General features: G+C 38.0%; 2 protein-coding genes across 7 annotated transcripts in view; both read right to left on the minus strand.

Moving 5' to 3' along the window:
• The window catches only part of MCCC2 (methylcrotonyl-CoA carboxylase subunit 2), a 90419-nt gene extending 80719 nt beyond the window's left edge, over positions 1 to 9700 (minus strand). For 2 of the 4 annotated variants that reach the window (XM_081054431.1, XM_081054432.1), the window contains exons 1-2: positions 9356 to 9638; positions 4006 to 4072 (exon numbers count right to left, since the gene is read on the minus strand). In XM_081054431.1, coding sequence (XP_080910557.1) covers positions 4006 to 4072; positions 9356 to 9484 — 196 coding nt within the window. In that variant the 5' untranslated portion in view covers positions 9485 to 9638. Of the gene's footprint in view, positions 1 to 4005; positions 4073 to 9355 lie in introns of all 4 variants that reach the window. The other 2 variants (XM_081054430.1, XM_081054433.1) reach the window with 2 other exon arrangements.
• Positions 9701 to 10689: 989 nt separating this feature from the next.
• The window catches only part of BDP1 (BDP1 general transcription factor IIIB subunit), an 83007-nt gene continuing 78112 nt past the window's right edge, over positions 10690 to 15584 (minus strand). For all 3 annotated transcript variants that reach the window (XM_081054466.1, XM_081054465.1, XM_081054464.1), the window contains exon 39: positions 10690 to 13614. In XM_081054466.1, the coding sequence (XP_080910592.1) occupies positions 13483 to 13614 (132 nt within the window). In that variant the 3' untranslated portion in view covers positions 10690 to 13482. The remainder of the gene's footprint in view (positions 13615 to 15584) is intronic.

Here is a 15584-nt window from a genome sequence, read left to right on the forward strand (position 1 = left end):
TACTTTAAGAAATAATATAGCATTTTCTCTGCAACTCATGCATTGCAAACACTGCCTCATCTCCACATTTATTAAATACCTACTCCAAATATCTAACACTGTGCTACACGACATTTGAAAAATTCCTAACTTCCTCTGTACCAGGTAAAAAGCACTATTTTACAAATGACTTCCATGATAAGCACAGCAAAACTTACTTAGGGGGGCCGTTAGTGACCCACAACTTTTTAGGCTGTCTCCAAACTGGAGAGAATTTAACACCTTATGCAGCAGTTTAAAAGTCCCCTTTTTTTGTTAGTGTCTTGACTCAGAGATTGTCTTTGGTGCTTCCTGACGTTGTTCCACACAAAGAAAATTACAATAATTCAAGAGTCCGCTGAGGCAGCCTGATGAGGCTGCTTGGTGTGACAGGTACACCAAACCTCGCCCACCCGGGAGCTGTGGGCTCCGGGTCTCGGGAATGCCAATAACCCACTCTCAGCAAACCAAGGTAACAGATAAGGAGGATCAAACTGTACCTTAAAATGCTTATTTTTCTGTTGCCCAAGAAGTTCATCCTAATATACTCTGTCTAATAAAATGTTCAACTGACTCTGGGTGGTGAACACACAATGGGATTTATAGACGAACTAATACAGAATTGTACACCTGAAATCTATGTAAATTTACTAACAATTGTCACCCCAATAAATTTAATAAAAAAAAATGTTCAGCTATTTAAGAAAGCTGTTTCTTTGCTTTTTAAGTGAGAAAATAAGTCATATCTATTTCAAATAAGGTTCCACGTATAACTGTATTTTTCAAACCAGTACTCTTTCCTGTATCTAAGGGGATTTTTGTTCCTGAAGCAGTGGATGGCATACTTTTAAGATTAAATCTGTCTTAAAGTTACAAATAATTCTGGAAGGGAAAGATTTAGATATAAAATAGTGTAATTAAGCCAACGCTTTTCTTGTTTCTCCCAACCACAGTTAACTCAGAGTTCCCTACTGAAGTGCATTTAAGGGTACGAGAGGGAGTGAGGTAGACAGGGAGAGGGTGACAAAGGGGCAGAGGAAATTTCTGGGAGTGAAACGTTCATTGAGCCAATTGTGGTGATGGTTTCATGGGTGTATACATCTGTCAAAATGCAAAGTGCACTCTTTAAATGATGCAGTTCATCGTATGTAAACTATACCTTAACACAGCTGCTTAAAAATAAATAGTAAAAGAAAAATGAACTCCAAGCACTGTAAGGAAGCCCAGGCCCCGTGGTGAGAGTCTTTGGGAGTCAGGTGACATAAGTGCCCTCTAAGGGGGTAGCAGGGGAAGGGGTGACACGGGAGGGTGGGATGACAACGAGATGATAAAAAAATTGTAAGCACTTAAGACAACATCATTCTTTCTTAATTCTGCCTAGAGATTGAATTTGCAATTTGGAACACCTAGTGAATTCTGGTTTTATTAAGAAAAAACAGAAAGTGAGTGGTCTGCTTATCCTGATGCCGATTCTCAGAATTAAGGTCTTCTGGCATTTATACTGGCCTACAAGATGTGGGCCTGACAAAACGACAGCAAGACATAACACCTTAGTTTTCCAAGGATTATTCTCAAAGATTTTGTGTTAATGATCTCCATTCCCACAAACGCAGAGCCAGAAAAGCCAGTTTCCTTCTATCTCATTCACCATATCTCATTCACCATACTGCATCGTTTCTAAGACATACAGTCTGTTCACATTTAAAGATCCCTGAAATGACAAAGCATTTTACAGTTTGCGGCATCTTTCAATTGCTGTCACCAGGGGGCAGTCGTGACCCAGCCGTCTGCCTCTGCAAGCTCAGCACAAATAGCTAGGGTCACTTCAGCTGTTCACCTGCAGTGTTGGAACTACACGCCTGGAATTTAACTTCCACTGTACAATGTCTTCAAAAACTACACACGTCTTACCTTTAGGTCATTAAAAACTCCTGTTTCAACCACCAAAACTATTTGTGATTTTTCTGTATCAATAAAATTATTACTCAGCTTTATAAAAAATAAGCACTTCTGAATCTATCAAAACACAGTCCTTCAATTAACTTGTGTTAATCAAAGCACTTAGTTCTGAGTATTATGAATAATAGGGATAGGTAAGTAGGAGGGTTACTTATAGAAACAGGGTTAGTGGACATTTGTTATTCTTTTTGACCAGACAGGTCTTGAACCGCTGTTTTAATGTGGGGAAATGGTGTTAAAAAATGACATGAGTTTTGTCTATTGGATATGATTTGAGAGGCAAAATATCCTGCTGGTAAGGTTCTCTGAAACATAACTGGAATCATACCCTTGAAGCCACTTTGAACATTCAGATGAGTGTGATGCTGTGGCTGAAACAAAACCTTAAGAAGTAATAGTTTAAAAATTGATGAATTTGAATTTCTACTTTTCCCCAAATAGTGGAGGTGCTATGAGAGCAGAAAAACCGGCCAAGTAATAGGAGAAAATGTCTGCATACCAACAAATGCAGTCTTGAGGAGTTAAAAGCTTAATGCTACTAGTTTTTCCTAAAACCAATAACTGTAAAAGGACATTTTAATTAAGTGTGAAAATTAATATAAATGGAGCCACTTCAAAATTGAGTTGGAGCTGCTATTTCAGACAAACTGCCTTGCACGTCTTACTCCTCAAACCTCTGGAATGTTAAACGTAGGCAACGTTACCTTTGGACTGGGCCTAAAGCAGTATTATATTGCAACTATTTGCAAAGCTATCAGAAAACCAGACACGACTACAGGACTGAAAATTAAAGACATTCTTTTTTTTTTTTCTATTTGACAATATTGGGGAACAGTGTGTTTCTCCAGGGCCCATCACCTCCAAGTCGCTGTCCTTCAATCTAGATGGTGAGGGCGCAGCCCAGCTCCAAGTCCAGTTGCCATTTTCAGTCTTTAGTTGCAGGGGACACAGCCCACCATCCCATGCGGGAATCAAACCAGCAACCTTGTTGTTGAGAGCTCACATTCTAACGAACTGAGAGATATCCGGCCACCCCTAAAGACATTCTTTAGAATTATCATCTGTAGTCACACAGCAACCTAGCAGTCTGTCCCCTCCAATCTTTCCTTAGGGAAAGGTGACCCTGCGGGATTGTCCCTCATTGGGGTTGAGTTTATGCTACTCTAAGTCTCCATGTTTGGTCCTTGTAAGCAGGGTCTGCAGTCAAAGACGGGTAAGATTTCTCACGGGAGAAACAACCTAAGCCAGACGGGACCCCCCTAGGACCCCCGTGAGCTAATGTAAAGTTAGGAGGTAGCTGTGCCCCTCCTCTTCTGAGAAGCTGCTGACTCATGCCTCAACTGTTGTCCTTTACCCTCAGGTGTAATGGACCCATTAGAACAATAGCATCTCGCCCCTCCAGTTTGGCTCATGGGATAATCTTATCTTGTGAGACTTGTTCCCCCAGGGAGTGTATGCACCACACCTTGGTCATTTGGGGGATGGTATGCATCGGTTGCTTTGGGACAATTATGGGATTTGGAATGAATGATTATCGTGTGGTGGAAGAGTTTCGCAGACCCTGCCCCTAATCATGTGATTTCTATTGTAAAAAATCAATAAATACCCACGATTCAGGGCTCCAGTCCCTTGGTCCTCTGTGATTTAACTATATCTGAGTCTCTGTCTCTTTATGATAGTTTAACCCTCACCGCCTCCCTCGCCTTCCCACGGCTTGTGTTGTGCAGGACGCAACAATCACCACTATGTTAGCTTATCTGTGTCTATCTATAGAAAGGCCTTCCTTAGCTTATGAACACCCATAGAAATTCTTTCCTTCTGTTTCTGTAATTATTCCCCTTAACTTTCTCATAAATACCCCTTATCGTCACCTCCTATTTGGAACTCTATTTGGGTTTCAGCCTGAATCAGTACCTACTTCCAGAATAGCTATTCTTTTGACCTCAAATAAATGCTTGTCGCCTCTCACTTTGGCCTTTTATTTTTAAGTTAATAAAAGCATAAATTGCAGAATAAATGAGTATTTACCTCGTTTTATCTTCTGTACTCGTTCATGGAGTTCATTTACTAGTGCTTTCATCTGTTCATAGTTTTCCTAAAACAGAAATAAAGAGTGATACTAGAAAGCAAATACTTTTTTTTTTTTTTACCAAAATAAGCGTTACCATGCTGGACCAATCCATTGTATGGAAAAGATTAATTCCTGCCTCTCTTCTATCTTTTCTCAGGCTATTTACTACCACCACTCCTCTCTGGTCCATGTATCCAAATCTCACCCCTCTTTTAAAGCCTACTTCATGTTTCACTTCATCTCCAACACCATTTCTGGCCACTCCTACTCATTTTAATATCTTTCTCCCTTAAACATCACTGAACTTAATTGATCTCTACTTGTTTTCCTATTTTAACAAAAACAAGCCATATGTTCCTTAACTTTTAAGGGTTAGAATGACATCTTATTTTTCTGTCCCATCTTGAGGAGGTTCTACCCAATGCAGAAATACTGGCTTACTGACAAATTACACTTAAAAACAAAGCCCAATGGAAAAGAAGTGTATCCTATTTCACGTTTAAATAGGAACAAAACTGTTTGCATATGCTTAGAAATTTTCTAGAGTGTATACAAGAAAATATAAACAGTGAAAAGTGGAAAATGAGCAGAGGTATTAACTTTTCACCATTCTGTATTATACATTTTTTTCAGTACATTGCTTTAGAACGATACCTACGTAGCTAATTATTTTTGAAAATTCAGAGTTTACCTGCTAACACATTTTGCTCCCCATAATGCGATCCACATATCTGATGCTGTAATTCCCTTTATGTGACACAATACCAAACAGCTTTCCAACTGTTCAAAATTAGATGAATTTACAGTCTTTATAATATATCTCCATTATTTCCTATTTTCTACAGCTCCAAGAGTTCCTGAGGTCAAGAAACATTTCTATTTTGCCTGTTTAAAATTGATACGATAAAGAAAAAAAGGTTTCAGTGACATCGTTTGCGGCTAATTCACCAGCAAGTCCATCCGGCCATCATGACATTGTATCTCCTGCTCAGTCCTATTTAGCTCAACAGCACTAGAAAATGAAGGAACAGGCAGGTTACATTAGGCAAATTAAAGAGTGGGGGGTTTCACTAACACGTTCAGCCCCTCTTTAGTGTGCAGCCCCCCTTTAGTGTGGTTCGTTGTCATTGCTGTTAACTTTCTTTCATGGAAATTTTCAAACATACAAAAAAAGACAAAAAAAAGAAAAAGTCTAGTATAATGAAATGTACCCAATGCACTTCAAGTATTATCCATAAATGGCCAGTTGTTTCCCTTGTGCCCCTCACCCTGAATTATTCTGAAGAAAACCCTACATGGAACACTCATCTGTAAGTGCTTCCAAATCCCCAAAAGGACATGTGAATAATCTGTTAATATCATCAAATATCCAATTAGCGAAAACATTTCCCCACTGTCAGACAGATTTTTTTTAATAGTTTATTTGAATAGGATCCTATGGAAGGTCTACATACCCACAACTGGCTGATGTATTTCTTAAGCCTTTTCTAAAATATAAATTCTCCATCTTGTTTGTCTTAAAACGTTGTTTATCCCACGGATTTTTCCCACAGTGCTAAATACATCCCCACTTGTTAGGACACTTGTTAGTGTCCTCTAACAAGTTCTTCCCTTGTAGATCTAGAGGCTGATGGGATTCTGGAGTGCCTTTCATTTTTTATTCTTTCTCCTCCTGCTCCACTCCTGCATCCTATCTGCTGACCTGCCAACTTTGCAAACCACAGGCACCCAAGTTTAGAGCTGATGAAAAACAGTTCACATACAGAGAAAATAAGTAATCCTCTATTAGAGCATAGCCAAACCCCAAAGCACAATCACTGCAGCCAATGAGGCTGCCCAATTTAGAACAGCGTCAATGAAAGCTAAAGCTGGTTGTGCAAGGGATCTTTACCCTAGCTAAGCCAGCCTCTCATTAAAAAGTAAAGGAAACTGTCACGACCTGCCAAGGCTTTCTGAATCACATGGTTATGGGGGAAGTAGGAGCAGGCAGTATGTATTACTGTTCTAACGTGAGTTACTAGGAAAATGAGGCAGACAGAAACTGGACTGTGGCCTGGGCCCCTATGTGCCATCTCTCATCCAAGGCATGGCTTTATTTTTTGTTTCCCTTTTGTGGGTTGTTTGTATCAAAGTTTACTACTTGTAGCTGGAGGTCCCAGAAGACACGGATGCATTTAAGTGAAATCTTTTAACATCCAACATAACTTACGAAGAACACACCCACTCTCTCCATGCTACTTATTATCTGTGGCAGACGGTATTCGCTGCTTGTCCATGTCCATTCTTCCTGTCTCCCATGATGATGGAATCCCAGTTTTATTCAAGGTGGCAACATGCCCAGCTGGAAAAGCACTATATCCTGGCTTCCTTTTGTAGACAGGTATGGTCGTGTGACTCAATTCCAACCAATGAAATATAGACAGAAGTTGTTTGGTATGACTTCTAGAAAGGCTCCTTAAAAAGCAGACAAGCAGATGAAGATGTCCTTTTGCCTACTCAACTTCCTCCTACTTTGTGCCTGGAACTCAGACATAATAGTTGTAGCTTAAGCAACCATCTTAGGTCACGAGGTAAATTGTATTATTTGTTTAAAATTCTTCCCTCCAACCTTGCCAAGGCTCACTGGGAGATTATACTTCCCCACCCCACAGTCCATGAGTGTGTCCACATTACTTGCTTTAGTCGGTGGAATGTGGGCAAATGTGACAGTGTAGCAATTGCAAGCAGAGGTCACCATGTATAGTGTCAGATAGGTAACTAGACTTATCGGGGATCACTGCATAAATTACATAAATGTCTAACCACTACACTGTACATCTGAAACTCATGTAAAATAATATTGAATGTCAACTATTATTTTAAAAAGTCATGGTTATATGTAGTACAGCATAGGGAACATAGTCAATAATCCTGTAATAACTATGTACAGTGTCAGATGGGTAATAGACTTATTGGGGTTATCACTTTGTGAGGTACATAAATGTCTAGTCACTGTGCTGTTTTTACATCTGAAACTTAAAAAAAAAAAAAGAAGAGTTACAAAGTGTTTCCATACTCTCCTCTTGTGCCCCAGCCTTCCACTGTGAGAACAAAGTTTCCCCAGTACTCACTGTCTTTTTCAGTCTGGGTCCTGGAATAAGAGACAAGTAGAGCAGACCTGAATCTCATGCACTGCCTAGACCAGAACTGCTACATCAGATCCAAGAGCAACAAATAAATACTTGCTATTTTGGACACAGATCTTGGGATTATTTGCTACACAATATTACTGAAGCAAACGCTGGCTAAAATACAGATCATGAGATGACTTTGAGGAGAGGAGGAAAAGCATCAAGAACTACTGCTTCTTGAGGGCTTATTCTATTCCAGGCATTGACCCAAGCAATCACTAACTGTCCCAATGAACTCTATCAGATACCCGAGGCACAGGGAGGCTAAGTAACCAGCCCAAGGTCACTCAGCTAACAAGTAGTATAGCTAGGATTCAAACCAAGGCTCACTAGCTCCAGAACCTTGTTCTTAAACCAACGTGCTACACTGCCTCTTCTGCCCACTGACCGGGCCACTGTTAACATTTTAGTGTATTTCCCTCCAGGTATTTTCCCCCCTATGGAAACATGTTGTTTGTTAGTTTTTAATATACATGAAATACAGACTAGTGCTTTTTCCACCACACCACAACTGCTTCCCTATTTTAATTACTGGTGCAGATTAGAACAGAAGATAAAAACATTTTACATAGAAAAAGAAGTTATATTCTCAGACCCACATCTCTAACCCCTAGCTACAGCCACCACCAAAAACATCAGCCCAGACCTGATGTCAGAAAGATGGCAGACCAGGAAGCTCCAGGCCCTCATTCTCCAACAGACACATCACAAAACAACCGAAAACTGGTTAAAAGAACCTTTTAGAGGCTCTGGAAAACAGTAAAAGGCCTACAGCAAACAAGAGAACACCCAGCCAAGAAGCAGCCATATTTATTCAAAATGGCAGGAGATCCATCCTCCACAATGCCATCACACTGACGATTCTATTTCCCCAGGATCATGCCACTTCTCTACTTAAATATCTTAGCAGACTGCCTGTAAAATGAAATCTAAAGGCGGCTTCTGCATGCAAGGCGCTCCTTTATCTGGACACATAATCTCATCTACTCCAGGAATTTCACACCCCAGCCATGACTTCCAAGTCCTCACACCCACTATATACTTTCACAACTTGGTACCTATGTTCTTTTACCTCCCTTAATTTGTAGTCTTGCCTCCCATCCTCTCCCCTGAACCTGGCCAGCTTTTACCCAGCCGTCAAAGTCCAATTTGTTCATTATTTCCTACCTGTAGTTTTCTGCAAACACCTTTTCAAGCTTTAGACCCCACTTATCACAATGTACTATCATTAATCTCCTTTCTTGTCCATCTTCCTCACAAAATTATGATTCTATTCCCATACATCTACCAAATACCTAAAATAATGCCTAGACCAAAGTAAACACTTAATGTTTCTGAATTAAACATTCTCCTGACCCCAGGAAATCTAAGGACTTCTGAAAGCCTCTCACCAGATATGGTTCACATTGTCTTTCAATTTCCTTGTTTTCCCAGGGGCAGGAATTCTTTAAAATGTCTTCTCTGAAAGTTAGTTTCCCAATTTAAATGCTATCTGTAAAAGCTTAGAAACCATGGCACAGGCTGAAATTTTCCAGCTGTGACATTTCACAAGATGCAAATTGTTTTTTATCTTTTAATATCTCCCAGTTCCAAGAAAAGCCGCTCAAAGATATCGTAGGGATATTTTCTATTAACATTAACAACTATTTAACTTAAGTCTGGTAAGCACAACCTCCAAGGTTTGCTGTCCCAGGCCAGCAGTTCCCAAAACTGGCTGCCACCGCGCCCTCAGGACATTAACCACGTAAACACCACAACCCCACTCCAGAGACCCGAAAAGGGCCAGGGTGGAGCTGAAGGCAGCTGTATGTTTATCAAGCGCCTCAGGTGACCATGCTAAGCCAGGTTTTGAGAACCACCGATTTCAAAGACACAAAAGTACAGTGCTGATGCTAAAAGTGAACGAAAATGAACTTGATCTGGAATTTTTCGTTTTAACTTCACGACCCCTTAGTGCGTCCCCGAGTCACAGCTGGGGCTCCAGAGAACAGAAAAGCAGCTGTAAACGTGTGCCCAACCTCCGCCTGTTTCCCACTCCGGCCAGCGCCTCCTCCCGTGGTTACGGCACTAGCGGACGGGATAGAGGAAATCACAGGCTCGCGCGGGGGCTCCAGGCCCAGGCCCCGAACCCGCCTACCTGGTAGATGGCAGAGCCGGAGTCCGGCCGGGTGCCCAGCGTGGCCACCGCGTCGCCGTGGTAGGCGCGCCGCCCGAGGGCAGCAGCGCGGGCGCACGGCCACAGAGCTAACCTGCGGGCGGCCCACATGGCAGCGGGCAGAGCGAGGGCAGAGCGCAGGAGAGCGGCGCGGCGCAGCCGGGGCGGGGCTTTTACCTCCGGCTCCCCTGCTTCCGGCTAGGGCTCCGCGGACGTCCTGGGTCCCAGCCCGACGCCTGACACCTCCGCGTCCCAGGCCAGGCCCGGGACGGGCCCGGGCATATTTCCCGTGATTGGTCGGCACGACGCACCACGCCCCCCAAACTCAGCCAATGAGGGGCAGATGTGCAGCCACGCGAGCCCCTGTTCATCGCGATTCCACGAGCACTGCGAGTCCAGGGGTGGAGCGACCCTTTCCTGGCGGTCCTGCCTCCCGGGGCGCTGAATTGATGAGCTACCTTTGAATTTCCTAGGAATCGGCCTCAATTCATTTTCTATTGTGCTTTTTTTTCTTCCCGTGCTAATAAAAAGGGTATTCCAATACTTGAAAAAGCGTATCCTTGTATGACAGCAGGAAACTGAACAGATACTAAGTTGCCTTAAGAAATAAACTCTTTAGAGGAGATATATATTTACTCATTCAACAAGTATTTCTTTAATGGCTCCTGTGTAAGGCCCAGCTCTTCTGCACTGGGGTTACAGTGGAGAACAAAGTGTCTAATTTTATAAAGCGGCGAGATGGTCAATAAGTACGCAAAAAGAATTCTAACTGATAAATTACAACTTAGATGTACAATTATTATCCACTTGTAAAACTTTGCCTCTAACAAATCTGGGCTTCCTCACAATCCCTTACCCGCCGGACAATAAGAAAAAACAGATTCAACCAACCACGGATCCAAAACATTCGAAAAAATATGTTATGTAGTTGCTGGCATGTACTACACAGTTAGGTCTACGATGACTGCCTGTATTGAACACGTAGAGATTTTTCCTGTCATTATTCCTTAAACATACAGAATAACAACTGTTTACATAGAGTTTACTATGCATTAAGGATTATAAGTAATCTAGAGATGATTTAAAGTATACAGGAGGATTGTGTAAATTATATGCAAATACTATGCCATATTATAAGGGACTTGAGCATCTTCTGATTTTGGTACCTGTTCAGGGTTCTAAAACCAATCCACGCAGATACCAAGAGATGACTGTACTATATTTTCATGGAAGGAAGAAAGTAAGTATCAGTTATAGGTGAAACACTACTAGTTTTGATTAACTAAACATTAAGAAAAGGACACAACAAAAATAGTATAAAATAACTTTTATTTACATAATTTATATCTATAGGACATAACTGCTTTCTTTAGAACAAGAAAATTTACAAATGACAGATACTGCTTTTTTTTGTCTCAGACTTCTTCAAGCAAAATAGTATACATGGTCACTTCTATCTCAAATAACACGGTGGTAAAGAATGGATATTCATATGTTTATCCGTGCCTCAATCATTTACCAACAATTAGGATTTTATATGTTGATCATTTGCTAAGACGGAAATGTTCAGGAGGAAAAGTCACGAAAAAATAAAGACCTAATTTAATCATATCTCCTTTAAGATTTACAAAATACAAATTCTTCCAGACATCATCATCTTTACATGAATTAGATTAAATACATTTGTGAGTGAACAAATCTTTTCTACCTTGTAAGGTAAATACACTGATTAAGTTTTCTTTTCCCAAGATTACTTTTAAGTATATAATAGTAGGATAATTTAGCTGGCTGACTTGATTCGCTAATACAATGAATGCCCAAAGATAAAATTACTCTTTATACAGTAAGAAGTTACATCTTTCATAAAAGTAATTCACTCTGGGGGCAACTGGGTGACTCAGTTGGTTGGCAACACAGCGCTCATAACACCGAGGTCACCGGTTTGATTCCCCCATGGGCCAGTGAGCAGCGCACTCCACAACTAGATTGCAAAACAACAACTTGACTTGGAGCTGATGGGTCCTGGAAAAACACACTGCTCCTCAATATTCCCCAATTAAAAAAAAAAGTGATTCACTCTGGATGAACAAGATACAGATATTAACAAAGTTAAAAAATATTATATAAGGGGTAAAATAATGTTTAATTGTGCAACCTAATATCCAAATCAACATTAATCAAATAAGAAACCTATTCAGAATATGAGATTTTTAAAAATTTATAAAAACGGCATTAAAACAGCAATGTGATTTACTACCATGATTTTTGTGATATATTAATCACATGAAATAAATAAATGCATACCTATAGAGAATATCTACTCAGATTTATAAATCCTCCTTTATGACAAAAAAGTTAAACTGTAAATTTCACTATAAGGAAATGAAGAACTGCTCTAATATCATCAATTGTTTTAACAAATTAGGATTACTGTTGTACTTCCTCCTCAGCCATATCCTATTTTACTTATGAACTTGAAAACTGGCAACCATTTTATTTCAATACACAAACACAATTATCTAGACATTAAAATATCTCCCCAATTGAAATACTGATCCTTTCATACTGCAATCAACACTGTTTTAATTGTTAGGCACAACTTATAACTTCAATGACAAACATCTCATAGATAAAGACATCAGCACCTTTAGGAAAGAAAATTACTATCTCATGTAGGGGTCAAACTAAAACCCCAACCCAGACATGTCTATCATCGTAGTATTGTCTGTGGCTGTTTTCAACCGAAATGGCTGAGTTGAGTATTGCCACAGAGGCCATCTGTCCTAGAAACTTGAAAATATTTTGTGGAAAATGTTTCTGACTCCTAATCTAATGCATTATCAACCCAGGAGGCTTTTCAAATAAAAGAATAAATCTTTCAGAAATTTAATTTTAACCACCAAAGATTTACTCGGGTGGATAACAGAATAATGCTCACACATATATAAATCACAAAATAAAAAATAACCCTTAAATTCATACTGATGATAACCACTGATTTAATAAAGTCTTATTGTTATCTTATTTTCTGTTTTTAATATCACAATTCTGTTCTGTGCTTAAAGGCCTAGTGTTCCTTAAGCAGAATTTAATGGGGGGGAAACTACCAAGAAATTGGTTTTTAAAAAAAGGAATGTGTACGTATAAGTGTATGTGTGTGTAAAGGAGATTGAGTTTTGTGTGGAAATTTGCCTCATAAATGAAGTTAAGGGTTTTTTTCCCATACAAATCCTGAGATTATCCAAGAAACAACAAGAAAAACAAAAAATTCACAGTACACAGTCAATATACTAAACTATGAGAAAAATGTATTCAAAACATATACACTATCCACTTTTAATTATATCACTTTAAATATATTTAAAATTATAGAGGGAAAGGAGACAAACACAAATTTGTTAATGCCTTCTTTGCCCATAATCTGAGGGGTGAAAATAATTAAAACTGAGTATTCTTTTAAATAAAAAATTTAAAAATAAATAAGTTTTTTGATGTTTCATTTTTATAAATAATAAGTTTAAATACTAGTTCTTCAATTAGGACTAATGTTACATCATGAAATAGAAAAATACACATTTTTCAGTCAGTCAAATAGCTGATAATAGAAAAGTTTTTAACATTTATAAGTGGTGTTTCACAATTTGCTTTCATGTACTTAGAGACAATTGTAAAGACCTTAATCATCAAAAACAAATCCAAACAAACAGAAAAAAACCTTCACAAAAGTAGGTCGATAAATGTTAAATACAATCCACCTCCAAATACGTGGACAATGTGATTTATAGAGACATTTATCCACGCACGACATTCCAAAACGTCCATGTGTGTTCAGCACAGGAAGAGTTGAATGTAAACAAGAGTTGCTATTTCTGTCCGAGAAAGCAGTCATAATTGCTTGGTATTTCCAAAATGCTAAATTAATTAGAATGAAAGGAACCCCAGAAATGTTTTCCACTGATTATAAAAGTTTCAAATCAAGCTCATTAAATATTTAAAATCAACCTACAGAAAGATACAGTGATGCTTTTTTTCTAAATACCATTTTGTTGATATAATTGACTCTGAAAATCCTAAACTTAAAAAAAGAAAAAAAGAAAAAAAAAAAACCTTTATTCTGTTTCATCCACTTCAATAAAGATATCATTAAAGAAATATTCAGAGACTGTAGCTGGCTCCTCTTCACGTGCCTGGTTTTGGACACTTTTACATACTTCTTTCGGTAAGGAACGATCACAAGCAGCCTAAAAAGATAATGAAAATAAGTATGCAATAAAACATTTATATATTTTGTAATGTTAATCTAAATTAGTATCTGTTTGAAAAGCAATATAGCATAAATATTAAGAGTTTTAAATATGCTCATACTGACCCAAAAAATCAATTTCTATGCTATTACATTAAGGAAATAATACTAATATATAGTTTTATGAATAAGATAACCTTTGTAGCATTAGTTATAATAAAATTGGAATCAACAAATATACAACATGACATGATTAGGTTAATTATAGTGTACAGTATACATGATCCATTACATCACCTTAATTTCCAAGAAAAAATTTTAATATAGAAAAACATAACATTGTTAAGTCTGTAATGAAAACATTTTAATAACCAGTATAAATATAGACAGACCCATGAAACAGAAGAGTACCCCAAGAAAACATCACAAATGAAAACAATCTTAATAAAAAATTCTCGTACTTATAAATCTATAAAAATTAAGACACCATGGTATAGGCACAGGAAAAGACACATAAATGCCAATGAAATAGAAGACTAGCAATATTCCCAACACATATAGATGGAAATTTAGTATCTGATAAAGTGACATTTCCAAATAGAAAATGAGAAAAGTTGGATTATTCAATAAATGATATTGGAAAACGACATAATCTCAGGAAAAAAAGTCAGAACTGTGCCTCACGAAAATAAATACTATATGGATCAAAAGATTTAAATTTAAAAGTATATTTTTAAAATCTAGTATAAAATACCATGGGAAAACTTTCATAATACTGGAGTTGGGGAGAGGGAGTGCCTTTAAAATGGCATGAAAGCCAGAAGCCATCAAAGATTGGTATATTCGTCTACATAAAAATAAAAAACATCTGCATGGCAAAAAACATCATACACAAAAATCAAAAGACAAATGACATACAAGGAAAAAAACATTTGTAGCCTATATCACAAAGGGTTTTCTTTAATATAAGAAGAGCTTTGACAAATCAATATGAAAAAGACTAATTACCCAATTTTTAAAAAAGTCAAATTATATGAACGAATGGTTCACAGAAAAAGCATAAATGATTCAAATACATGAAGAGATGCGCAGTCTCACTCATAGGTGCTCATTAAATCCACTAAGAATGTCAAAAGTGAAAAAATTTGATAACGTGCTATGGTGAGGAAAAAAGCTAATAATAATAGAAACTGTTATATGAGGACAATCAGGCAATATCTGTCATAAGAATAATCATTCCTTTTGATAGCCAATTCTATTTCTAGGAATTACCTGAAGATAAATGTTCAAAATGTCCCATTTATAAGTTAGCTATTACCACACTGTTTGAAATAGCAAATAATTAGGAATAACCTAAATGCCTACCAGTGTGAGACCAATATCACTTTATGGGACATACAAACAATGGAATATTATGTCATCATTAAAAATAAGGAGGGCACGCTTATATACTCATTCCTGAAAAACAAAAACTTATGTCCATACCAATACCTGTATATGAATGTCCATAGAAGTTTTATTCATAACAGGCCATGAATGAAAACAACCCAGATGTCCTTCAATGGGTAAATGGATAAACAAAACTAGTACATCCACACTATGGAATACTATTCAGCAATAAAAAGGAATAAACTATTGATACACAAACCATCTGGATGACTCTCTAGGGAACTATGTTGAATGAAAAGAAGCCAATTCCAAATGTATGAGTTAATATCTAATGCTGGCAAGGATGTGATTACACTGGCATTGCAACACTGCTGGTAATTATAACACTGTTCTCCAAAGTAATTTGGCAATAATAATAAAGACTCATAAAATCTTGGTCTCAGAAGATAATTCTAGGAAATAATATAAAATAATAATTTTTTAAAGATTTTTTTAAACAAAAGTACACTTTCCTTTGAGTCTCAGTACCCAATAGATGGTCAATTGCCTTTTCTTTGTTGAGATCTTAAGTCAGACCAA

The sequence above is a fragment of the Rhinolophus hipposideros genome, assembly GCF_964194185.1.
Source record: "Rhinolophus hipposideros genome assembly, chromosome: 7".
Taxonomy (NCBI): domain Eukaryota; kingdom Metazoa; phylum Chordata; class Mammalia; order Chiroptera; family Rhinolophidae; genus Rhinolophus; species Rhinolophus hipposideros.